General features: G+C 38.7%; 1 protein-coding gene across 1 annotated transcript in view; it reads left to right on the forward strand.

Annotated features, from left to right (window-relative positions):
- Nucleotides 1-26,582, forward strand: part of celsr2 (cadherin, EGF LAG seven-pass G-type receptor 2) — a 46,802-nt gene that overhangs the window by 13,382 nt on the left and 6,838 nt on the right. The window contains exons 2-19 of the mRNA XM_077726565.1: nt 5,543-6,247; nt 11,611-11,833; nt 13,887-14,002; nt 14,087-14,175; nt 18,610-18,767; nt 19,260-19,423; nt 19,658-19,783; nt 20,749-20,915; nt 21,990-22,169; nt 22,241-22,354; nt 23,159-23,315; nt 23,396-23,537; nt 23,614-23,734; nt 24,538-24,721; nt 24,817-24,918; nt 25,005-25,099; nt 25,767-25,976; nt 26,053-26,236. Coding sequence (XP_077582691.1) covers nt 5,543-6,247; nt 11,611-11,833; nt 13,887-14,002; nt 14,087-14,175; nt 18,610-18,767; nt 19,260-19,423; nt 19,658-19,783; nt 20,749-20,915; nt 21,990-22,169; nt 22,241-22,354; nt 23,159-23,315; nt 23,396-23,537; nt 23,614-23,734; nt 24,538-24,721; nt 24,817-24,918; nt 25,005-25,099; nt 25,767-25,976; nt 26,053-26,236 — 3,237 coding nt within the window. The remainder of the gene's footprint in view (nt 1-5,542; nt 6,248-11,610; nt 11,834-13,886; nt 14,003-14,086; nt 14,176-18,609; nt 18,768-19,259; nt 19,424-19,657; nt 19,784-20,748; nt 20,916-21,989; nt 22,170-22,240; nt 22,355-23,158; nt 23,316-23,395; nt 23,538-23,613; nt 23,735-24,537; nt 24,722-24,816; nt 24,919-25,004; nt 25,100-25,766; nt 25,977-26,052; nt 26,237-26,582) is intronic.

The following is a 26,582-nucleotide window of genomic DNA, read 5'->3' on the forward strand; positions in this document are numbered from 1 at the left end:
AAATTGCTATGAAATGGTAACCATTTTTAAAAATGAAAAAATGACTGCCGCAATGAAATTTTACATGTAGAAAAGGAATTTTGTACTGAAATCTGGTTTATTTTTTACCATTTCAATCCCAATACCGGATGAAATAAAATTCTAATCTAATCTAAACATTCGTAATGTGCCATGTTCACAACATGAGCCTCATTATCTTCTTAATTGGAGGTTCTCCTCAGTGTACAACTGGATCCAAAGGGTTAAAAGTGACATCTTCACCATTAGCCATATGGTGATGGGTGGCCTTTGGGCACTGTGATTATTTATGAGCAAACCCATTGTCATTATGGTGATATCATTAATAAAAGGCTCTGCCAATGCTTGTTGTGGGAAATGGAATTTAATCAAAGTGTAACAAAAGTGTCCACGCCACACATAATGGTTAAAAATTGAATCTATCATTGTGCATATTAGTAGAGAAGGTTAAAAAGATAGCTCAGAGTTACTCTTGAATGGGAGCTAGTAGTGACTGCTGATGTCTCTTTCCTCCATCATTTGGTCACAGTGCCTTTCTGCTCTTCATCCACCATGACTTCATTGACATTTTCTGGGAATCCTCTGGGAGATTGGACGCTAACTTTATGGTCTAATTAGGCAGTGCTTTCTTTCACTTTCTCTCCCTTAGCATACAATTAAGACATCCTGAAAACATATACGAAATGTTATCCACTAGTATTATATATTTATACATCACTGCGTAAAAGTCACGTTTTTTTTTTTTTAGCAATGCTGCATTGAATTTACTACATTATAACATGTTATCAATACCATGCCGAATACTAAATTGGAAAGCCTTTTTTATTCTACATTTTTAGCAGTCTTCTATTTATATGCATGCAGTGAAATGTCACACATTTTGCATGTTATTCCTTATAAATGCACACAATTATAAGAAATACACAAAGGCTATTATTTTTTTTACAGTACTATAAGAACCCACGAATTAAACCAAACCCTAAAAATTATATATATATATTTTTTTATTTACTTTTTAAGCTGTAAATTAAACCAAAACCCTAAAAAAAACCCGAAAAAATACTTTTAAACTACATCAACATGCCTGCCGATACCAAAAAAATATACTCTACATTAAAATTGCCCTGGTTAAGATAAGAAAAAACAAAAACCTTAAATATTGACTGTCATTGAGACCCTTATAGCTAAGTAACCTGTATAATTGTCCATTTGATGTTCATTTGGCATCCCAATCAAATAGTATGACTAAACCAACCACCCTGAAAACAAGTAACACCTTATTCTTTTCCACTTCTCCAATGTCAAATCCTCCGCCATACTTCCGTTTTTTTTCAATGTGAACCTTAACACCCGTTCACACACACACTTGCTTGTATATACCGCCATGGCTCAACCTGTAACCACAGCGTGTGTTTAATCTTTTCCCTGGCGCCACTTCCTCGCCGAGAGGCTCCCAAAGGGTCCGGATTGCGGAGTGAAAGCAGCATCACACACTCCAGGTCTGGGACCTAAACGTCCCTCATTTGGCTCTGGAAGCCCCTTTACTTCCCCTCCCCTCTTCCTGTGAGGAGAATCCCTCCATGGAGAATGACCCATTTGAAGGATGGTCTGCTTCCTTTCATTGGAGATTCTCCTCGTGCTCACTTTCCCAGCGTTGCGTCCACCCCTGGAGCCTCGCCTGAGTTCCCATCCAAGAATGTGTGTGTTGGCAGAGGACATAATTAAGGCCATGTCTGCCCTCATACTTGGGCCACTCTTTTTTTTAAAAGCACCTCTTTTTACTCGGAGCTGTTTATCTGGCCACACAGAAATGTGGTCGCAAAGCATGTGAATGGATGAAACGGGGATGGAAAGGCTAGTGAAGGTTCAACTTTTGTTGCTTGTGGAGTTACTGATTTTATGTGACATTGAGATAACGGACTGTCAGCACAAGTTCTTTAGATTAGAAAGGAGAGATGTGTAATAATAGATTTTTTATAATACTTGTAAATAATAGAGATGTGGGTTTTTTTTAAGAATACATGGAGAAAGACAAGTATTCGCACTTAGAATCACACCAGTGAGAATTGATCCCACATTTGACCATTTTGGATATAATATTTAGATTTTTTTTGTTTTATAAATGGATTAAAAGAACTGGATTAAAATTCCTGAATATTAAGTTTTTTATATATCTAAAACAAATATATAAAATAAATATTAAATATATTTTTAAGATAAAAAATATTAAATATATTATATATAATATAAATATATATGATAAATAAAATAATTAATAAATAAATAATGAATGATTAAATATAAATATTATATATAATATTATGTATAAAAATTAAATATATTTTTTTATTTTAATAAGATTTTTTAACTAAAAACACAGAAAAAATGGATTAAAAATTACAATGATTGATTTAAAAGGGGGAAAACCCGTTTTTGGTGTAATTTGTCATTATCACATCACATTCAGAGAAAAGCTGCAGTTTTTACTGCATATTTCATCAACTGATAGTGAAATCCAGTCAGGGACTGAAAAGTGAATATAAATGATTCTTATGATACATTCTGCTCAGCATCTGAAGCACAATCTGTCTATCTGCTTGAAACCTGCAATCAACATAAAGCTGTCAAAAGCTGAGCAACAGATTGTAGCGACATGTAGAAATCACATATTATTTGCACAGTTCATCTGCTTATGTTTAAGGTTTTAGTTTGAAATCGTTGTGATCAATGTGAGCTCTTGGCAAACATTTTCAGTTGTGGTTCTTTTATTTTCATAATGGCAACATCACGACTATAAGGCGCACTTAAAAGTCTTACATTTTCTACAAAAATACACAGTGCCTTATAATCCAGTTTGCTTTATACATAGAAAAAAATTTAAATGGGTCATTTATTGAGGGTGCAGTGCGCCTTATAATGCGGTGCGCCTTATAGTTGTGAAAATATGGTAAGTTGAAATGGTGGAAAATAGTGAATGTATTAGGAATAAGGAATTCTAGGAATAGGAATGCAGATTGTAGTAATAATATGGGTATTCTACTATTAGAAAAATTCAAAATTCTATTAGGCTAATGTAAAATTTTGGGAAATACGGCAATTTTTGAAGTGATCAAATCAATTCAAGCTTTAGAAATGAAAATGGTAACTCTCAATTGACTCTCATTGGACTTTTTTTGTTACCAAAAAATGTGGAATTGTCGGAAATTTTGAAAATCTGTTTTCCGAATTAAGAATCCCTATCTATTGTGAGTCTTCATTCAATATTCTATTGTTCTATCCATATTGTTCTATCTACTCTTCTTGAGATGTAAGTATTATCTCGTGTACACAGGTGTGTGTGTATTTGTGTATGTCAGGGTGTGTGTATGTGTTGACAGTACAGTGTGAATTAGTCCTGCTTGTTTCTGTACTTCCTCCACTTGGGTCAAGCATTATCACCGCATCGGAGGCTCTTGATTGAAAACAGAGGGATTAGAACCGTGTCAAACACGCTTCTGTCATGCTTCCGATATGAGAATTCCTCCTCCGAGACCCCCACTCCTTGATTCCCGCCCTACTGTCACCCCGCTTTAAAAACTTGCCTGATGCCAAGTCGAGATCTAGTAACTTTGGAAAGTTTTCTATTTGTTTGCGCGAGTTGTGCACACAGGTTCTGCCCTCTGGCCCACGTCCAGGCTCTTCAAACAAAGCGGCTCATTGATTCTTTGGGGTAGTGGGAGCCGGCAGCCACGTTTGCGTTGATTGTGCTGCTTTTGTCATTGCTGTCTTGGACACAGTAGCTCATCTCATAGCCACTTAGATCTTATAGGATTAAAGAAAACATTCTCTTGTATATTTTCATTTTGGCCAATGTGGTTTCTTTCCAAAAAGGCCCCCAATATATATTTTTAAAATTATTTAATAGGTTAGTGCAGGGGTGGGCAAACTTTTGGCCCCAGGGGCCACATTGACTTTAAAATTTTGCCAGATGGGCGGGGTCAGCACAAGATACGATACATATAAAAAAGTGCATCTGTTAATAGTACATATGAAACATAAACAGAAAAAACGGACTAAGGTATTAACATACTCATTACTCATCATTAAAGTAAAAAGTATAAAGTAGAAAGTCAAGTAAAAAGGAATGTATTAACAAATATTCAAATGTCATTTAAAAAAAGATAGAGGGGCTGTAATACACCAAAAACAAATAAGAGTGGACAGAGCTACTGCCACTGGCTTCGGTGTGACGGCGCCATCTTGGGAAAAATAAACATTATTTGGACAATGTCGGCGGGCCGGATTAAAAAGCTTGGCGGGCCGGATGTGGCCCGCGGGCCGTAGTTTGCCACCTATTCAGAATGTGTGGGAAATGGATCATGTAAATTACTGTTGCAAAACTTGCAAAGACTGCATGACACCATTGAAAGGGAAACTGAATTAAATGTAAACATGTTAATGATGTGTAATGGGAACAAGAAGATACAACACAAGTATAATTAGAAGCTGAGAACATTTTCAACTGGTGAACTGGAAACTTGGCATGTAAAATGAAGAAGTATTTTTGCTTCCGGATAAAGAAAGGAGGAGTTTTGTACTGAATGCAAGCGTAAAATTCCTGATTAGGAACCTTGGGATGTATTGAAAGGGAATATAAGCTTGCTTTTCGTGGGTTCTGGCGTACGTCTATTTTCATTTGTTGAGTGCATAGCGGGAGATAAACTCTGTTTATTGGATCCAAGAATATGAAGAAAGTGTTTTCTTCCATATAAGCGTCCTTCTAGTATGGGCTGGGGTTGAAACTTTAGTGGCATTGTTCGGACGGTGTGGTTCATTCGGTCAAGTGTGAACGACATTATTTGAAAGCTGCTGCTTGGGGAGGTGGTCTGGGTTCACTTGTAAGTGAACTCTGCTTTGGTTTACTTCGCTTGAGTGAACATAGAAACCTGACTAGTGTTCAACATGATCTTTGTCAGGGTGTGGATCAGGGAAGTCCTGATTTTTTTCAGATATATGTACACTAATCACTACCCTATTGATGCAGAAAAGCAAATAAAAGGTGAAACGTTAATTGATGGGGTGACTCGGTTGTTTGTGATTTGTCATCAACCTTTGTCTGTGTATATAAACCCTGTGTTCTGGCATGTCTTGTTGTGGGAGTATTGTTTCTTGTTTTCCTGTTGCTGGAATAGTAAGTCATCTTCTGCCTATTTGTTGGTGTGTGACTCCACTGTTTAGGTTTTATTTTGTTAACTTTATCCCAGTTTTGATTATTTGTATTGTTATTTTTCATTAAAACCATCATTTGTGCACCAGCGCTTCAACTTTACCTCCCAGCCGAAGGCAGATACGTTAGCCGTAAAATGCGAGTTTTTTCATGACTTTTGTTGAGTGAATATGGGTGACATACATACAAACATATTTAATGGGTACCATTGTTTTCTGAATGAGGTGGATGGCGTGCAAAAAATTTCAAAGGAAAGGTTTGAAGTGTGTGTTAATTTCACTAACAAACTGTGCATTTGTTCCTTCTGTTTGTCCACAGATGGTGTCCACTTTGTCTCGGCCCAGTGCCTCCTTCAGGTCACCATTATCACAGATGAGATGTTGTCCAACAGCATCACACTGAGGCTAGCCAACACCTCTCAGGAGCACTTCCTCTCACTTCTACTTGCTCAGTTCCTTGACGGCGTAGCCCGTGTACTCTCCGCCGCTCCGGAAGACGTCGTCATTTTTAACATTCAAGACGACACCGATGTCAGCGCCCGAATTTTGAACGTCAGCCTGTCCGTGGCCGTGCCCGGTGACGCCCCCCAGCGGAGTTCAAGCTTAAGCCACCATGCCGAAGATGACGCCAGGAGAGGCTCGGAAGGCGGAGGGGTGGAGTTTTTCGGTTCCGAGGAACTCCATGAGAGGCTTTACCTAAATCGTAGTTTGCTGGCTCAGATCTCCTTCCAGGAAGTTTTGCCCTTCGATGATAATATCTGTCTACGGGAACCTTGTGAGAACTACATGAAGTGTGTGTCGGTGCTAAAGTTTGACAGCTTGGCACCTTTCGTGGCGTCCGACACCATCCTGTTCAGGCCCATCCATCCCATCGCCGGGCTGCGATGCCGATGTCCAGCCGGCTTCACGGGAGACTACTGCGAGACTGAGATCGATCTCTGCTACTCCAAACCCTGTGGCGCTCATGGTGTGTGTCGTAGCAGAGAGGGAGGCTTCACCTGCGAGTGCATGGACGACTATACAGGTGAGAAGCCATTTTGGAAACCATTACAATGCATGTTATTGTGTATTTATGGTAACTACCGCATTTTCACGACTTTAAGGCGCACTTAAAAGTCTTACATTTTCTCCAAAATAGACAGTGCGCCTTATAATCCAGTGCGCCTTATATATGGAAAAAACAAAACCAAAAACGAAAAACCACCACTGTCGGATATTAAAAAAACAAAAACGCCTGAACTGAAACAATACTGTTAAATATGCAGATGCCATCTTAGTTTACAAAGTCTACCATCATATAAATCCTCCCCCACTGCAAGATCTTATACAAAAAAATCCAAAACATCAACAATGGCTGGCTCTAAAGGTGACTGTGTAGTGACTGCTTCATACCTGGAAGTCAATAGCAATCACCGTATTTCCACCGATATAAGGCGCACTTAAAAGTCTTATATTTTCTCCAAAATAGGCAGTGTGCCTTATAATACAGTGCAACTTATAATACAATGCGCCTTATATATGGAAAAAATGTCATTCATTGAGGGTGCGCCTTATAATGCGGTGCGCCTTATAGTCGTGAAAATACGGTAGTAGAAAATATTTTCCTGTTGTTGCAATGTCAGGCCTTCTTTTATAGACGTTAGCAAAAATGAATATCTTTTGTTTAATGATCGCCTCCGACCATTTATGTATAGTATGAAATATTTACAAAAGCTGTTCAAAGTGAATTTTATACACAGCCAAAGGCATGTCGCACACCATTGCTAATCAAAGGCTGAGCCACTCTGTATTTGTTTACAGAGAAAATGAGAGGAAGCTACACCTTCTGTCGCTTACCCGATATATCCATGCTAGAAATTAGTACTGCTCCATGCCAAAGGAAAAGATTTACTCGCATATAAGCCGTATTTGTCACAAAAAAAATATGACTGAATTCAGGGTACGGCTTATATGATTATTATTACTCCCTATTAAAACATACGCGAGAAATTTTAAAATTCAAACATTTTAAGGCAATTTTAAGGCTTATATGCGAGTAAAAACAGTAAATATAAATATAATTGACGGTCTATAACGGTAGCAAGAGGGTAATATTTCAGGTGATATAGTATATTTCCTTTGCTGTGTTTAAAATAACAAATACTGCACTAATGGCATAAATATTTGTGCAATTTTTTTGGTCTAATCTACATCTAGTGTCCTAACCTAAAAATCAATCTGAATTCTCTGTCCAAAATATTCATATTTCCAACTAGGCTAAAAAGCAACTCATGTATTTTAATCAGGGAAACAAAAAGATACTTGCAAACTAAAATGTTATACAATTTTCCCTTACAACAATATGGCATTTCATTATTTCTAGGCTAACATTCCAAGTTTTTCTTTCACCTGCTACACATATTACAGCTGCTGAAGTAACGTACGATTGTGTGTGGGATCCATCACCGGGTTGAGTAGCACTTACATTTTCTCGTCCACGTCAGTTTGTGTCGAAGCTGAACTGCGGGGGCTTTTACTGGGAGTTGTCATGTGAGTGGGTGACAGTTTTTGGGTTTTCACCCTGTTTTCCCATTGCAAGTAGAAGACTCCACTATATCATGACTTAAGGATTTTGAACTAGGAGCTCACCTTGTGTGCTTAACCTATCCCAATGCTGCAATTAAAGCCGTATGATTAATGAAAGGAATATAGTTCAGCGTTCATGGGGCACTGATGTGTGAAAGCGTGTGTGTGTGGTTGAGATCTGTTGGACCGTAGGCGTTTGCCAGATGGTAGCGATGGCGAAAAAAAAAAAAACCCTGAGAGAAGAAATTGTAGCCAGGATTTTCAACACTCTTTCAAAGGACGAGTGAAAGATTTGGAGTTATTTTGTGCCTACGCCTATCCCAATTGTATTAAAAAACATGATTAGCTAAGACAAATGGTAGAAATGTGTCAGATCTAAGTGGACAAATCATGCCAAAGAGGTAATTGATGTTTTATGGAGATTAGCTGATCTTTAATGGTCAGTGATTGGTCAGTTAAACTCTGCCTAACTCACTTTATGTGATGACATGGTCAGGCAAGCAGGCAGAAGGCCACATTTGCATACAAAGAAGGCTGTGTTTGAGTGGGCTTAAAGCCATAACACAAGAACAAGTATCACGGATCAGGGGGACAAATTGGCCTTCAATAGCTCAGTCAGTTTTACTGTAATTATTAGAACAATATGGCGAAAATGAGTTAAATTGATAAACACATTTATTATTGTGGGGGTTCAGGATGGAGTGATAGGAAAATTCAAATGCTAACAAAGAGGAAAGTGAGAATTTTGGAATGGTTATAAATGGTGCTAGTTTTGAATCATAAAAAGCTCGACTGAGTGAACAAACAAGAACATTGCGAGTTGTGAAAGAACACCCCCACTTTCTTCACAGCGTGTTGGCATCCCGCTTGTGTTTGTCTTGTAGCTTGCATTCATACTTTAATCCAAAATTCATTTGTAGGCTCTGAATATGTTAAAAACAAATGTAATCTTCAAAATCACTTCACGCAGCTACAAAACAATGACAGCAAGTTAAATGTATGTACAGAAGAAGAATAAAAACAAGACAATCTTCATACCGGTGGATGGTTCAGGAAATGAATAATTGAAGATAAAAAGATACCATATTCAATTCAATTGTTCCCACTCTATTATTGGCCCTTTTTCCGATTACAAATATTTACTAAAGGTTGTTGTTTCATATCAATCAAAGCTCATCACTCGTGACAGCTGACCTGAAAGGTAAAAAATATCTTTTAATATCCTGAAAACAAACAGTCTGTTGTTAATTTTGGGGGGCATATTTTGAATATCATATCAGTAGACATTCCAAGTTTCATAAACTCATTTCAGGGTGATAATTTATTCATTCATTCATTCATTTTTCATACTGCTCATCCTCGAAAGAGTTGCGGGGGTTTTGTTAGATCTTAACCCAGCTGTCTTCGGGCGAAAGGCAGACTACACCCTCGACTGGTCGCCAGTTAGTCGTAGTGCACAATTTTTTCCTGTAGAAACATTTACTGTAATGACTCGAATATAAAATCGTGTTCTTTGCCTTGAAATAAGACTGAAAACGTGTTGGTCGTCTTATATTCGGGGTCTACACATTAAACCCATTCACAACACTAAAATGCCGAACACTTTGATGGTTAATGCAGTTTTTCAATTTTTTTTGTTTTATCACAGTACATTGCTTAATTTACATTTAAAAACCAGAAGCCATTCATTTAAAAATGTGATTGTACATTAGTTTTTTTTTTGCATGATTTCATAGAAGCAAAATAACATGCCTTTTCTCTCGAATATATTGTTATAATCATTTTTCTTCAAATGTGCTGTCATTATTTTCTGTATAAAAATTGAATTAGGTGTTCACAGAACACAAAAAGAGGCCGTCTTATAATCAGGATCGTCTTATATTCGGGCCAATGCCGTAATTGGTGGTTAGAGGAATGCTCATAGCAATCTTGTCCTGATTAGGAACTCTACTTTCTTTTTACCTCTGACCTCATTCACCTCTTTATCAAGTATGTAATTAAAGCTGAACATGGTGCCACTTCCAGAGGGATTTAAGCACTCCTGTTACCTAGGAGCCCAACAAGACCCTTGCAATGTTTTCATCTCTGAGCAAATTCACAAGCCTGATACTACATTTGAAATAAGAGAAGGTGACATACCTGTAATGTCTTATCTACACTTGACGCTAGTTTGGCTGCTGTAGCAAAAGTCATTAAATTTTAAGCAAGTCGAATCAAGTCATTGATAATTGATACTATTTGTGTTCCCCATCAACTGTAATAAGGAATTGGCCAAACGTACTTGGTGACATCATGTTCTCAACATTTTAAATTCAATTTTATAGCACAAGAGTTAATTAAATAGTTATTTTTTTTATGTTAGCATGATAAATCTATGAATACTGTTGGAGTAGTGAACTATCCAACAAATGGCATAAGAATTTTTCACCATTCTGTAATGGCATCGTGTAGTTTAGCAATCAAAAATATGGATTTTTTTTTCTCAGACTATCACAATTTAAAAGAAGTCAATGACCTCCATTTGAGCAAACCTTTCTATTCTATAGCCTGACGTGTTTCAAGTATAAATTGAGTCCATTTCAAGTGTTTTCCAAGATATAGCCAATGAATTTCCATTTTTTAATAGTTGCAACTCATTCATTTTGCAGTAAACATAGACTTATTTTTTCAATGTTTTATAAGTTTATTCTTGTTGAATATTTTAAAAGTAGTTTACCATGCTTTGGTAAATAAAAAAAACATTTTTGACATTCATAATTTAACCGGGGGGGGGGGGGCTCATATTCCAACTGCATTGATCTTTTATGGATGCATCGAGCAAACATTAAAGAGCGTAGTGCATTCTCCACCCATTTCCGACGTGTATGTGCAATTTGCTCCTTTAATGATTCATGACTGTAACTGTGGTAGGCACCCCCCTACAACGTGGTTGCTTCTTATATTGAGTTGTTTCAATTATTAATGGGGTTATGGTGTGGGTTTGTCTCTTGGGGCACCGCACCCTCCTGTGACACTAACCTGGCAACCTATCAGTTTAGCAGCATCTTGTGTTGACTTCCCGTGGGGACACATTTTGAGAAAGATCATTTCATCAGTGTGAGGATGAGTATGGTGGTATATAGCTTTAATTTTTAATATATTGCTTATTATCACATTATGCTGGTGCGTGGGTTGAAAATAAATGAATGGTGAATCTAATGTTGTGTCATGTTATGACATAACTACTCATATTTTTGGTATAATATCATCATTTTTTAAAAACTTTATATCAAGTATTATTTTTAATAGTATGAGTTGCTTAAATATTTTATTGCATTGTAATATTAGCAATCTTAAATTTTGTATTCTGGACTAATGACTTAATAATTATTATTCATTTTGTATTATTATTACACTCTGCTGTAGGGCTGAAAATTTCATTTTTTCCTATATTAAATGTGTTTTTTTTTAGTCAAGCTAGATCCATTACCTAATCATTTATTCAAATGCTTATTAATTTATATGATACTTGATTTAATGTCATTATTAATTATTAGTTGTCACTTGTATACGTACTGATCTTCAATTAGCCAATGGATGCATGGATATATTTATAATATAGCATCATAGTTACAATATTTTACATTTATTCAAGAGTGAATATATGATATAGTAATGTTAAAAATGATTGATGGAAGGAAGGTTGAATTGACTGATCTCTGAAGAAAGAAAAACTATATATATATAAAACAATCAATATGACTGCATTTTTACCGATATGAGAAAAACAATGACATTTTATTTTGCTATATATCATTGTTCTGTATTTTTTGCTTGTCCCAGGAGAGCGCTGTGAGCTGTCGACGCGCTCTGGCCGCTGTGCCGCAGGAGTGTGCAAAAACGGCGGCGTGTGCGTCAACCTCCTGGTGGGTGGCTTCAAATGCGACTGTCCTTCGGGCGCCTACGAGAAGCCGTACTGCGAGATGACCACTCGAAACTTTCCCCCAAACTCCTTCCTCACTTTCAAAGGGCTGCGCCAGCGCTTCCACTTCACAGTCTCGCTTACGTAAGTATCATATTCTCAATATCACCTGTATTATTTGTTTTGTTTAGTGTTGCTACATCTTTAAAACCTCATTTGAGCTATTTTTGTGCTTAAAAATGAGCCGTTATTTAATAAAATGGGCAATGTTTTGATATTGGAACTCACAGATGTTGTCAAGTATCTCAGATGGCAAATGAGGGAATGGATTGACTATCACGCTCACATCACTTATCCGCTTGCCTGTAAGGTGTTAGTAGTCTTCATTATTTCTATAGGTGAAAATAATATCCCCCTTTGTGATCCATCTGGACTCGGCCTCCTTTTAAGCCTGGCTTGAATTACCTTTTTATTTTAAGTGGAACCGCTCCGACCAGTTTTTGGAAAGTGCTCCACGTTTTTATGGCAGTTTTAAAAGCAGCGATGTACAAGGTGCCGACACCTGAACTGACGCGATCAGGTTTCAACCAGGAACAACTTTACGTTTTGATAGACAGGTCAAAAAGTAAATCTGCCACATTTTTAGATTGTACAAAATATTTTTTTAACTAAAAACACATTAAAAAATGATTAGAATTGCAGTTATTGGTTTAAAAAGTGGAAAATATAGATATATATAGCATACATCTATCATTTTAATTTGATCTTAAAACAGAAAGTCGTGATTTACTCATGATTTACTTTTTTGGGCCACACAAATTGATGTGGTGGGCCAGATTTGGCCCCCGGGCCACCATTTTGACACCAGTGCACAGTAACCATGATTTCATTACAATGTATCCAGTGGTAGTACAATTTTAATAGGTTACTTTCCATGTATATATGTGTATATATTGCAGAATAAGTAACATTGAGTAAAGGTCCCCCCTATTTATTCCACATTATTGCACACGTCTTATGGAAGGCAGCATTGCGTGACATGGTCCACCCCATAAGGGCAGCCTGGTTGTTTTTCTTACTGATGATTGCCTAATGCGACACAAAAGGGATGTGAGTGGTTACTTCTAGCTGATTACTCTCATAGTTCCAATAAAACCCTGAGGGAATCATGCTAGTGGAGCCTTTTTAAATTGATACGTCAAAGACGCAAAAGGGGCTTCCGAGTCAGATAGCCAAGAAGGTTCATTATTATATTTGGCATCCTCACATCTTCGAGTTTGTGATTTTTGCTTTTCTGTGTCAGCAGGCCAGCAGTGTCACTCCTGCCTCTGGCTTCTTTCCATTTTTAAGAATACTACACCAATAGTATGACATATACATGTCGTATAGCCAGCCCCTAGACCCCAGGGACTACACCAGGGACCTCATGTTGTCTGGGAGCATCCATTAAAATTGGAAGTTGGGAATATCATCACTATACACGAAAGCTGTATTCAGGCTCTGAAGACAAATTTCCTATTTGACCCAATAATTCACATTATCTCACATTATATTATAAATGAGAATCTTCTACTGAATATATTAGTTCTGATGTAACTACCAATCCTAGTTGAGAAACCAGAGTTTAAGATGCACAACAGAAATGAAATATATTTTATAGTCAAAAACTCCCAAACCTATTTTGTGATGTTTTGTCCAGTTTATTTGCCAATCGCATCTTGTTTCATCCGCCCAAACATGCTCATAAAATCCTCCCGCAGTTATTATATTTGACTTCCCACTTCTTTTTTTCCATCCAGCACATCTTCCTTGTCATTCTTGGGCACGTTCGACCCACTCCCCTTCTTTGACGTTGCCCTAGATCTCTGTTTAATGTGCCTATCGTTATTCATGACACAATTCCGCCAATCTCATAGCTATACAGCTATACTGCATGCCCTTATTTAATCACATCTTTGATTACGTTATTTTTAATTAACACTTTTTATCTCTATCAAACACAAATTATCACACCAGAGGATTAAAGATTTTTTTCCAGTATATTCATTCATTTTCCAAACGGCTTATCCTCGCGAGGGTCAATTATTCACATTTACACTCATACCTATTATTGGTGATATTTTAAATTGTAAGCAAAAGATCATTCAAGTATTTCCTCCAATGAATTGAAATAACATTGATTTTAATTTTGTCCTAGATTTGCGACCAAAGAACCCAATGGTTTATTGCTGTACAATGGTCGCTTCAATGAGAAACACGACTTCATTGCCATGGAAATTATCAACAAGCAAATCCAGGTCACCTTTTCAGCAGGTAACAAACCTTAGTTCAAATGTATGGCATATTACTTTTGTAGTAGTATTTTATCCCACTTTTTTAACATGGTTGTTTCCACAGGTGAAACCAAGACCACCGTTTCACCTTTCGTTGTCGGTGGTGTGAGTGACGGCCAATGGCATCTTGTCGAGGTCAACTACTACAACAAGGTATCATCTCATTTGACTTATGACTTTAGCATAGTTCCTTTGAATGAGATATTAAATCATTCATTCTGTTTAATAATAATCCGACATTTTGTCATCATCATTGACTTGACAAAAGCCTAATTGTCATCACTTTAGTCAGCCAGTAGGTGGCAGATTACCGCCCAACGTCTTTGCATGTTACCTCACTCCGAAGTTATTACACAGAAGGGATTGTGTGTCGCGCTACCGAAAGTTTAGTCACAATGGATGTGGGAAAAAACAGTCCTTAAGCCTATTTGTCAGTACTTTGTGATACTTATATTGTCTACCAGAAGGAACATACTGTTTACATACTGCTTAGGGCTGCGGGGGGTGCTGGTGCCTATCCCAGCCAACTATACACACCAGGCTAGTCAATCGCAATGGATGGACAACCCTAATTATATCATTTGGGGGAAATTGAATCTTGTATATTCAGTCATTGACATATTTTGCCAGTAAAACGCTGAAATAAGTGCCGAAGGAATGAAGAAGATTTGGTTGTTTCGTCAATGTCAAACTTAACAATAGATGCAGATGTGCTGAAGATCTGGAAGGGGTTTTCTTAGCTTTACATTTTATTCACAGATTTGCTTTGATAGGATTTAAAATGTTGTGACTAATACATTTGTCCATACAGACAAGTTAACATCTCAATCAGAGAGGAATGTGCTAAAGTGTTGTTTGTTTGAGCTTTCCCAGACGGCATGTCACATTTTGTCCATTGAGGAGTCCACTTTGCATTATAAAGACGAGCCCCCCTTTGCACACACGCACACCATTGCAGTACACTTTTTCTATTCAATGTGTATGATAGCCTGGCAGTGCCCACTAAAGTGATAATGGAGCTAGAAAAAATGGTCTTTTTTTCCCAATAGCCTATTATGGACTCTTTAGTGAACCTACAAAAGCATTTGATTGGCTATGTTCTTCTTCTTCCACACAAAATTCATCCCACTATGACTTAACGGAATGCTTCTCAAACTTTATTTATTTAAGGAACATATCTTATAGGACATTATATCACAGAACAAAAAAAATTACTTATCATGTTACGTAGATCCATTATTGCTTTTTTACCTAAAAACACCAAGTTAAAAACAATGTAATAAAAAATTGCAATTATTGATTTTAAAAAGGGGAAATCAGGAAATATAATATACATATATAATCATCATTTGAATTTGATCCTAAAATAGAATGTTGGCACTCATGATTTACTTACTCGGGCCGCACAAAATGATGCAGCGGGCCAGATTTGGCCCCCGGGCCGCCACTTTGAAACCCGTGCATTAAGATATAATTGGGTAACGACCTTCTGCGCATCTGATTATATGAATTGCCCTTGCTATTAGCAATAAAAAAGGAAAACTGGACATAAAAAAACAGAAAAAATATCATTCACAGTGTAGAAAATGTACCAATGACCTAACATCCCCCCCATTGGTTGCATCCATCAATGACCTCCATCCTGAGCAGAGGTGTACACTTAGCTCCTCCCACTAGAGGTATCCCACAGTGGCCCTCTCTGACCCATCCCTATCAGCAGGGGGCGTGGGGCAGAGCTGCTGAGGGGGGGGGGGGTGTGCTTAAGCTTGAAATGTGGCTTTCAAGGAAGCGGGGGTTGCGGAGAATGGCAATGACCGCCGCCTTTTGTGCGTGGCTCGGCTTCCTTTGGGACAGCGGGCAGTGAATGATGCGGCCCCGGGGAAGGTGGTGCCCCGACGCTCTGTGTTCTCCCGAGAGCAGGAGAGCAACAGAAGAAGAAGAAGAAAAGCCACGAGAAGTATTGACTCGGGCTTTGAACGGCAACGCTGCGCTTCGGGGCGCAGTTCTCTTGTTGCTATGGTTTTTCCAGTCAATCTTAGATCTCATATGTATGTCAATGTGACTCCTTTTGCGCTCTTCTTCTCCGAAAAATCCCTTTTGTGACAAGAAACTCATATTCCCATAATCCTCTTGGTATGGTCAGAGAGAGGCAGACTTGAGTAAATATGTACATTGAGATCAACAGTGACAGGGCGGCCTTTTGTGTGGCCAAATGTCATCTTGACAGTCAGTCATTATTGGAGAGTCAACAGCCGTGACTGATGACAGCAGAGGTCAGCGTAGGAGCATCCAATCTGGAACGTTGCCTGTTCCGGACCTTTCAAAAGCGAGGGGTTGTGTTGGTGGTGGGGGGTGCAACACCGAAAAAGAGGGGGGAAAAAAAGAGCATGTCGGATGATTTCACTGTTGGCCGTTTCAAACGATGTGTTTTTTTTTTTTTCATCGTTGACAAATTTGTAACACACTGGAGGAAATAAAGAACCAGTTGACTAAACAAGGCTAGGATGAATCGTTAGGACTTAAAAAGGAGGAGATGTATGAATTCAAGACGTTTTAGAACTAAAATACATGCTTTAGCCACTTGGATAATCCAAAATCAACTTATACAAAAGCTAGTGGATAGACACAGAATCCAGATATATACTTATATACTGTATTTTTTTTATAATAGGTCGCACTAGTAAAAAAGGCTAAATAAATTGAAAAAATGATTTAAAAAATTACAATTATTGATTTAAAAGGGGCAAAATCAGGAAATTTAATATACATCTATACTCTTCATTTGAATTTGATCCTAAAACAGAAAGTCGGCCCTCATTATTTACTTTCCCAGACCACACAAAATGATGTGGCGGGCCAAATTTGGCCCCCGGGCCACCACTTTGACACACATGATGTAGAGCAAACATAATAATTGAAAAAAACGCAAAGTAGGATGACCCCTATTATTACTAAATACCATACTATACATGTTTTTTGTGCCTATACAAAACTTTAAGTACAATTATCAAGAAGTGTATTTATGAAATATTATAGCTATATAAAGACACACGAGACAACAACAAAAAAGTGCCAGAAAATGTAACAATTCTGCTGATAAAATTCCTTATTTAAAAGTCAATCAACCGTTAATTGGGCTAGAATCCCTTGCATGATGAAAGCAGATGTATTTTGGTTGCAGTAAGACAATCAAAACAAGACAAGTGTTTGCGCTCAAGCTGTCAAGTTAAAACCGCTTGCGTGTCTCATTTCTGTGCGTGAGATGGGCTAAGTCCCACTAAATCCCGTCTGACCAGCTGACTGCACAGTGCCGCGTCTTCTACGGACTGATCACTCCAGGTCGGGGGGGTGCGAGGGGGGCATTGTCAAAGGGTCCTGATTGCGTCCTCACTCAGAATTTGCAGTAGCAGCTTGAACCTGTGCTCAGAGTTAATTATGCGCTTGCCGTGACCTCAGAGAAACTAACCATTCTTGAAACTAGGTCGTGACCTTTTATTGATAGGATCATCATTCCCGGCCCCCAGAGACGACAGGGCCCCCACCCATTTGTGCTTTTATGGCCCCCTTCAACCCCGCCTACAGACAATTGGCTCATCAGACAATGCAGGCGAGCCTTTTGTCGAAGAGGGACCGTGTTATGCTGAAAACGACTATTTATCCGTGGCCGTTTTTGGGCCATACGCTGCAGTTGTGTGTGATTTTTCCAAATGCACAACGGCAGCTATAATAAGCAGATTTTGGTGGCTGAAACAAGCTCATGGGAAAAGATCATTTGGCTGATCTTTCCCTGTTTCAAAGCTGTGCTGTTTAATCTGGCTCAAAAAGCCGCGAGTAGCTTTGCACTGGTTGTAGTCGAATAATCCGTTCCTCAATGCCACAGAACAATACAATATTTTCTTAACAACTCTGCTATTTATATGATTGCTTAGTAACCCCCAAAAAATATTGCAGTGTCTTTAAATAACCGTGTGATTTTACTTTCCATAACTGCTTTTCTTTGTACTTTAATCTGTCAATCTGAACTAGTTGTTTAATACTTAATGAACTGACAAAAGGTTTCCCACAAGCAAAGATTAAATCATAAACCCATGTTATGCTCATTTTTTTTTTGTTATTTTTAAATTTTCTGATGAAATTTATTGGATTTATTACTGTATATTTTAGCTCCCATTTAGAATAGGGTTGAATAAGTAATCAAAAAATACAGAATGAAGAACTTTATGGTAATCCTTTAGTCAAAAGACGTCTCAATACAGAACTAAACTGCGTGCATATAGGTGAATATTAACACAAATGTGCAGATTTATTCTATATTTATCTCCACCTCTCTATAAAACCCCCCAAAAAGTTATCCCACTCAGCTGTTTGCCTATTCATTTAATTTTCAGCACCAGAAAAAGCACCATGGTACAGAAAATATCAGAAAAAAAACAATTTGAGTGTGTGTGCATGATTGTTAGTCTCTTTGTGGTCTGTGATTGGCTATTAAGCAATTCAGGGTGTACACTACCTAATGCCCAAAGTTAATTGGGATAGAATCCAGCATATGTATTGTGTTTTTTAATTTTTTTTGATGTATCTCCACAGCCCATTCTTAACCAAGCCGGCCTGCCACAGGGTCCCTCCGAGCAGAAAGTTGTGGTTGTGACTGTCGACAACTGTGACAACCCAGTGGCTCTCAGGTTTGGTCACGTGATTGGAAACTACACCTGCTCCGCACAGGGAAGCCAATCTGGAAGCAAAAAGTAAGTATACTCAATTCTCTAGCCTCAATATGTAACATTTTACATCAATTTATCCAATCATGACTTTGTTATTGACTTCCATAATTTACTACATTACCTTCTTTGCAATGGGCTCATTAAAACAAACTTTCCACTTCTCTTGGGTGATCTTCTTTAACCCAGGATGTTTACTACTTTCTGCTTTTAGCTGCAGGCACTAATAGTAACTCCACACACTATTTCCGTAGTGAATTTTTAATTTGTAATATTTTACCCCCTAATGAGTGCTGATGATGTCGTTTCCAGGCAAAACTGTGCAATGTACCGTATTTTCACGACTATAAGGCGCACTTAAAAGTCTTAAATTGTCTCCAAAATAGACAGTGCGCCTTATAATACAGTGCGCCTTATATATGGAAAATATGCCATTCATTGAGGGTGCGCCTTATAATGCGGTGCGCCTTATAGTCGTGAAAATACAGTATTCAATGTTTATGCACTTTTTGTTATCAGATCGTTGGATTTGACTGGCCCGCTACTACTTGGAGGAGTCCCCAAACTGCCTGAGGACTTTCCTGTCCGCAACCATCAGTTTGTAGGCTGCATGAAGAACCTGCGCATAGATAACCGGCGCGTAGACATGGCGGGTTTCATCGCCAACAACGGCACGCTTCCCGGTACGTGGCGGATAAGCTTGGAAAGGATATGCATGGCTTCTATTTTGTAGTCAGCGCATGCAGGAAAGCTGCGGGAAAGAAAGCAAACACAGAAAATAATAAGCACTGCAGGAAAGATGAATAAGAAGGAAATAATCGGAAGTCAAAGCCTTCCTGTATTTGCAGCTGCCATGAAATAATGAGGTAAGAACGTGTCAGAAATGAAAATGACTTTTTTTTTTACCTTTTTCATAGGATGTTCTGCCAAAAGACACTTCTGTAACAACAATCTATGCACAAATGGAGGCACCTGCGTCAATCTATGGGGGTCCTTCAGCTGCGAGTGTCCACTCGGATTTGGAGGAAGAAACTGTGAAAGAGGTAATAAAAACGTATAGGTTTAAATTGGATTTATTTTTAAAGGGACAGTACATATTAATTAATGAACATATTTATATTCATGTTAATAAACATATGTAAATATGTAGGCTCATACCCCAGGGGTAATTTACATCTTTAGTCCTTTTGTGTAGGTTGAAGATAAACAATGACAAATACTAGACACATACATACATATGTAGTACAGTTTTAGACAGCAATTTTGTTCGTCTAACAACCAGGCTTTGAGATGATTGGCCAAGAGATTCAGAGACAGGAATTCATGTATGGTAATTGGTATTGAGTTCCAGGTATGTGAGGCACGGAGAGAGAATGTGCTTTGGCTGAATGCACTCTTATTTTGTTTTAAGGGAACTACACATTCACCTCTAGAGCCAGCAGCCCCTTGTTGAGATGTTGAATTGGCTTGAAATGTTTACACTTGGTAGAGCCTGAAATGTACTGCCTGTTTTTTTAGACATTACTACCACAGTGTACTGTATTTATTCGCATATAAGCCGTATTTTTCGCTAACAAAATGTTGACTGAATTGAGGGTACGGCTTATATGTGCATAAAAAGATGACATGCACGAAACTGCAAGGTGACAAAGACAAAAATATATAATGCAAGATAAGATAATGTGGCCAATATGGTCATTTATTTCGAAATAAAGAAAAGATAGACGGATTAAATGCTAAATAAAATAAATTTTGACGTCTATGAATGAAATTCAAGAAAAGAAAACAATACTTATCTTGCATAAAACGTGAAGAAAACTGACTTATACTTATCACCATCTTACCGTAGTTAAACGTGCTCTGACTGGCCAGAGGCTGACGTCCTAACCACTCAAGCCACCGGGCCGCCGAACCTGCCTTACTAGAGCCAAAATGATTGTTCAACCACGACACATTGTTTGACTTTTTGGAGGTTTCACGTAAGACTAAGAGGATTTGTTCCCCACAGTAATGGCCAACCCACAGCGTTTCCTGGGCAACAGCCTGTTGCAGTGGAACAACCTGGCGACAGCGACGTCCGTCCCTTGGCACGTGGAATTGATGCTGCGTACCCGCCAAGCCAGCGCTATACTCCTGCACATCTCATCCGGAATGCGGCACAACCTCACGCTGCAGGTAAGGACGGTTTCGGCAAAACACCCTTCTTGTTGCTTGTTTTTATGCTTTTGGGTTGCAAAAACTACTGTCATCAAATCTCCATGTACCGTATTTTTCAGACTATAAGTCGCACCTGAGTATAAGTCGCACCTGACTATAAGTCGCACCTGACTATAAGTCGCACCTGACTATAAGTCGCACCTGACTATAAGTCGCACCCGACTATAAGTCGCACCTGAGTATAAGTCGCACTAGTCAAACAATGCACAATAATAGGGGAAATATACATATAAGTTGTACTGGAGTATAGTTATACAACATTATATGTTAAAGTAATAGGAAAATAGGCAACGGCAGTAAAAAAAAGTACCTGTTAATGTAACATATTGACGAAATTCGGATTACAATTCTTTAAAGAGCTGTGATCTGTCAAATGGCTTTGCTTTTAAATGCACTTTAGTTTGTTTATTTGTTACTTTGGCTTTGTTTTTCTTGCGTGTTATTGTATTTGTTCTACTATATCTGACAGAATATACAAAGTTTTCAAAATAGAAAGTAATGTTAATGTTAGTATAAGAGCGTGGTAATCTCAAAACAAAATGTATGCCTATGAGTTAGAATTTGATTTGACAAATAATAATGGATACTAGCACAACATAAGAGGGAATAGTTCTGGTTAAAATTCATCTTCACATTATTTTTAAAGCAGTATTTGACAAACATTAATTGTTCATGTTTTCCAAGTTATAAAAGAGGCAAAAATGTAAAATAAAGAAAGGTTTAATACATAAACAACTTAATAGACAAACCAATGCAAACAAAAATAATATTCCTACTCTAAATACATGATTGATTCATATTGCTTTATGAAAGTGGTTAGTGCCCTCTGTTGGCTGACTAAATTAATTCCTGATTATCATTTTCAATTCTCTGACAAAATGCACAACGCTACTTTTCAAACATGGTAGGAGGTCCTTTCTTACTTAAAATCCGGACGCTTGTGTGCCTTTACTTCCAGTTTTCAATCTCTATGTTATCAATTCACTGCTCCCCGCTGACTCCGTCCTTGCCTTCACCTTTCTCCCGCTGTAGTTGCGTAGTGGGAGTGTGCTGATGGGCTTGCACAGGGGGGAAGACTCTACACTCTCCCGCGTGGAGGAAGTACTGGTGAACGACGGAGACTGGCATCATTTGCAACTAGATATCAGCAGTTTGAGTGGACCGGCGGGTCACCACAAAGCAGTTCTATCTGTCGACCACGGGCTCTACCTGGTGAGAAAATAGAGAGTATGCTTGTATTTATTCATGGAAGCCACCTACTGAAAACTATCTCCATTTTTCAGGCCAGTATGCAAGTGGATGGGGAGTTGCAAGAGTCCAAGTTGAAGGCTGTGAGTGTCGGCGGTTTAGCAAAGCCTGATGGGAAAATTCAGCATGGCTTCCGGGGATGCATACAAGTAAGATGCTTCGTTAGATAGAATATTGTGATATGCACCTTGATAAAAATGGGTTTCCAATTCCCAGTCATGCTGGAATGATATGTGGAGGGTAGAGGCGGAGCTAATGGATAGGCAAGCCAGGCAATTGCTTGGGGCCCCGGCTAGTAAAGGGGGCCCCCGCAAATGACAAAATGTACTAAGAAGCGAATTGGCTACTTGAAATGATACCAGAGTACATTGTTATCAGACCCAGCATGTTTTGTGGAAAGTTTTATTTTTTTTCTCGGTGTAATTTGATTTGATTTGAGTTTTATTAAGTTATTTGTTTTTATTAGTCAATGTTTTCTATGAGAATATTTTTTATATATATCTGCCATCTTTATTTTTCTTTAGACATGCCTTATCCATTCATTTTCTGAACCGTTTTATTCTCACTAGGCTCACAAGGGGTGCTGGAGAACATCCCAGCTAACTATATGCACCAGGTGGGGGGGGGACACCCTAAATTGTTAGCCAGCCAATCGCATGGGGCAAGTAAAAGGACAACCATTCGCACTTGCGCTCATACCTAGGAGCAATTTAGATTGTCCAACCAGCCTACTGTGCATGTTTTTTGGAATGTGGGAGAAAACCGGAGTACCCAAACAAAACCCACGCATGCCCTGGGACAACATGCAAACTCCACACAGGTGGACCGACCTGAAATAGAACCTAGGACCCCTGAACTAACCACTCAGCCTTCCCTAATCATTTTAAAATTGTGTGCAAAAAGAAGATTTTATAATGCAACTCTGATAGTAGAACTGTTTATCATCTATGTAGGGTCTACGAGTCGGTGGGGCTCTAAGTTTGAGTCAAGCCAGGAAGGTGAACGTGGAGGTGGGCTGTAACGTGCCCGACCCTTGCGGATCCAGTCCCTGTCCCGCCAACAGCTACTGCAGCGACGACTGGGACAGCTACTCGTGCACCTGCCGCTCTGGTTGGCGTCCATTTTTCCGTCTTTTGAAATTATCCTTTTATGAGAAGAGCCTTGGTCGTCACATTGCATCTTATTTGCAGGTTTCTACGGCACCAACTGCACAGATGCCTGCACGCTCAACCTGTGTGAACACGAGTCCACTTGCACCAGAAAGACCAGCTCCTCCCGCGGTTACACTTGTGACTGCCCGCACAACTACTTTGGCCGTTACTGCGAGAAAAAGTATGTTCACACACGCCCATTGACAGTGGAACGTGGGGGTCGGGATGTTTTAAAGTTTGTGTGTTTGTCCTTGCAGGACGGATCTCCCTTGTCCAAGGGGTTGGTGGGGTCATAAGACCTGTGGTCCCTGTAATTGTCCGACTGATCGTGGTTTTGATTCAGACTGTAACAAAACCAGCGGGGAGTGTCGTTGTAAGGTGAGTGTGTGGTAGCATAACATAACTTCAAAAATGGTCTTTTTATGATGAGTATAATGATTAAAACATTTAGAGGTAAGTAACAGTTTTGTGTTCATGAAGACCTTACAATGACTAAACTAATAGAAATGTAGCATTATGATTTACGTGGAGATGTATAATATAACAACTTTATTCAGGCAAGGCAAAGTTTCTAATGTAATATTACACTAAAATAACTAATGAAATTAATCTTGGAAATTACAAACGTTTCTCTTTTAATATTATGTAAAGATATGTGATGTAAGGATTTTAAATCTTACAATGTTATGAATTCTTAATCGTAATGGTATGATTTTAATCTCATATATTCCCATGTTTACTTTATTCTTGTGATATTAGGACTTTCGTCACATATATTTATTGTAGTATTACAAAGTATAACCTTTTCTCTATTTATTCTCATATTCCTATATAGTATTTTTTTTCTTTTCTTTGTTGATTGACCCTAATCCTCCTTTTTTCCACCTGATGTTGCGGCATGGCCCTCAGCATTAGCATGAATGAGAAAAAAATATTTGATTGGCTTCTTCCTCATTATCCAATGAGAATGTTGAAAAAAAAAACCTTGACGGGAAAAAAATCCTGTTTACTTTAATTTGAGTGATTTTTTTCATGAACCACAAATGGAGAATCCCAAGAATTCCGGATGTATATATACAGTAAAACCAGTGTATAATTTTTCACTATTTTTGGACCATACAAAGCATTTCCATTCACCAACATTAATTAGCATTGATATTCTGAATATCTACCCTTCACAGGACAATCACTACCGCCCCGAAGGCAGCGACACCTGCCTACTCTGCGACTGCTATTCGGTAGGCTCCTTCTCCCGAACCTGCGAGCGCGAAAGTGGTCAGTGTCCATGCAAAGCGGGCGTGATCGGACGCCAATGCGACCGCTGCGACAACCCCTTCGCCGAGGTTTCCGCTAACGGTTGCGAAGGTAACGCCATTTCTCCGCCTTCTTCCCTTCGGAATCCTCACCATTCCCCATGTCGGGTTCCTTAAATATTTTTCCAATTTCTCCCTGCTTGCCAGTCATCTATGACAGCTGCCCTCAGGCAATCCAAGCTGGAATCTGGTGGCCTAGGACCAAGTTTGGACTGCCCGCAGCAGTCCCTTGCCCCAAGGGGACACTTGGTAGGACATTTTTTGGGGATAATGTTACCATTAGCATAAAATAATGGCGGTGTAATGATATGGTGTCACGGCTCCGACCTTTCCAGGCACTGCTATCCGCCACTGTGACGAGCACAAGGGTTGGCTGCCTCCTAATCTCTTCAACTGCACGTCGGTCACCTTCAGCCAGTTGAGAGCGTTGGTGGGTGGCTTTTCTCTTGTATAATTTGAAATGTTCACTTATTTCTATCCTTGCATGAGATCAGGTGTCACAAGTGACTCATTCCAAAGAGGTTTTTTGCTTTTTTTGTTAACTCTACTTGAGAAATGGTGCTTTTAAATATAACACTTATTGGGGAAAAATGTGTCAAGGTTTTTGGTTCTACTATTCGAAAGTGATTTTAATCTATTTTTTTTTACAAGAAAGAAATGTAACATATATAATGTCTTATATTTACAAATCAGTGGCATTTAAATGGGATGCATTTGTGTGGCAAACATTTATCTAATTATGGTAAATTCAGAAGATGGGAAAAATATTAGAGAACATCTTTAATTAATTTAGCATTTTAACATTTATTCAACTGTGATTAATTATAGATTATACAATTGAAAATAAGAAAAACATTATTAATGTAGATGGGTTTTATGGTAGGTATGTATTTTCCATAAACACTATTCTCCGTTATTTATTTTGAATTGAAATGAATACTAATACTAAAAATCAACAGCTAGGAATTATGTCCCAGCCAAACTATGAAAAAAAAGTGCAACTTATAGTCCGGAAATACGGTCATCATCTCACAACCTTGAATCTCATCTCATAACCTTGAAGAGATGCATTCCCCTCAATTTTTTTCCTCTCCCAGTCTGAAAGGTTTTCCCACAACGCATCACTATTGGACTCGAACCATGTTCAGCAAACAGCGGCCATGTTGGCCAACGCTACGACCCACACAGAAAAGTATTACGGCAGCGATGTGCAGGTGGCTTACGGTCTCACTCAGAGTCTGTTGCGTCACGAGAGCGAACAACGGGGATTCAACCTCACGGCCACACAAGACGTCCACTTCACCGAGGTGGGAGACGCCGCCGTTAACCCCGCCTCCCATCGCGAATGAGGTGTTGTCAACTCCTTGCGCTATGCTGTCACAGAACCTGGTGCGCGTGGGCAGTGCCATCCTATCCCCGGACACACGAATGCACTGGGATTTGATTCAGCATACGGAAGGTGGCACGGCAGCGCTGTTGCGCCGTTATGAGGAATACGCCAACACTTTGGCGCAGAATATGAGGAAGACTTACCTAAGCCCCTTCACCATTGTCACTCCACATATTGGTTAGACTTTCTATATTTCATCTGTGATGATTGTTTACTTGTTGAATTATTAGAATGACACAAACATTGCATGACAACAACATACAGAATCATAAGTGTATAATGTTAATATTATGACCTGTTGGGAATTGTTTCCCTTTAGATTTTTGCTCTTTAAAAACAAAACAAAAACAGTGAGAGCCCAGTAGTGTAGTGAAATTGTCAAGCAAGAAGCAATGCTTCCGCGACAATTTCAAAATAAAATAACGGATAGGGGAAATCTATTGACGTTTTTGTAACTTGGACCTTGTTTTTAATAACTTAAAACAGTCATTTCCATCTCAAAAGGTTTCGTAACCTGAAATTG

The sequence above is a fragment of the Stigmatopora nigra genome, chromosome 10, assembly GCF_051989575.1.
Source record: "Stigmatopora nigra isolate UIUO_SnigA chromosome 10, RoL_Snig_1.1, whole genome shotgun sequence".
NCBI classification, from domain to species: domain Eukaryota; kingdom Metazoa; phylum Chordata; class Actinopteri; order Syngnathiformes; family Syngnathidae; genus Stigmatopora; species Stigmatopora nigra.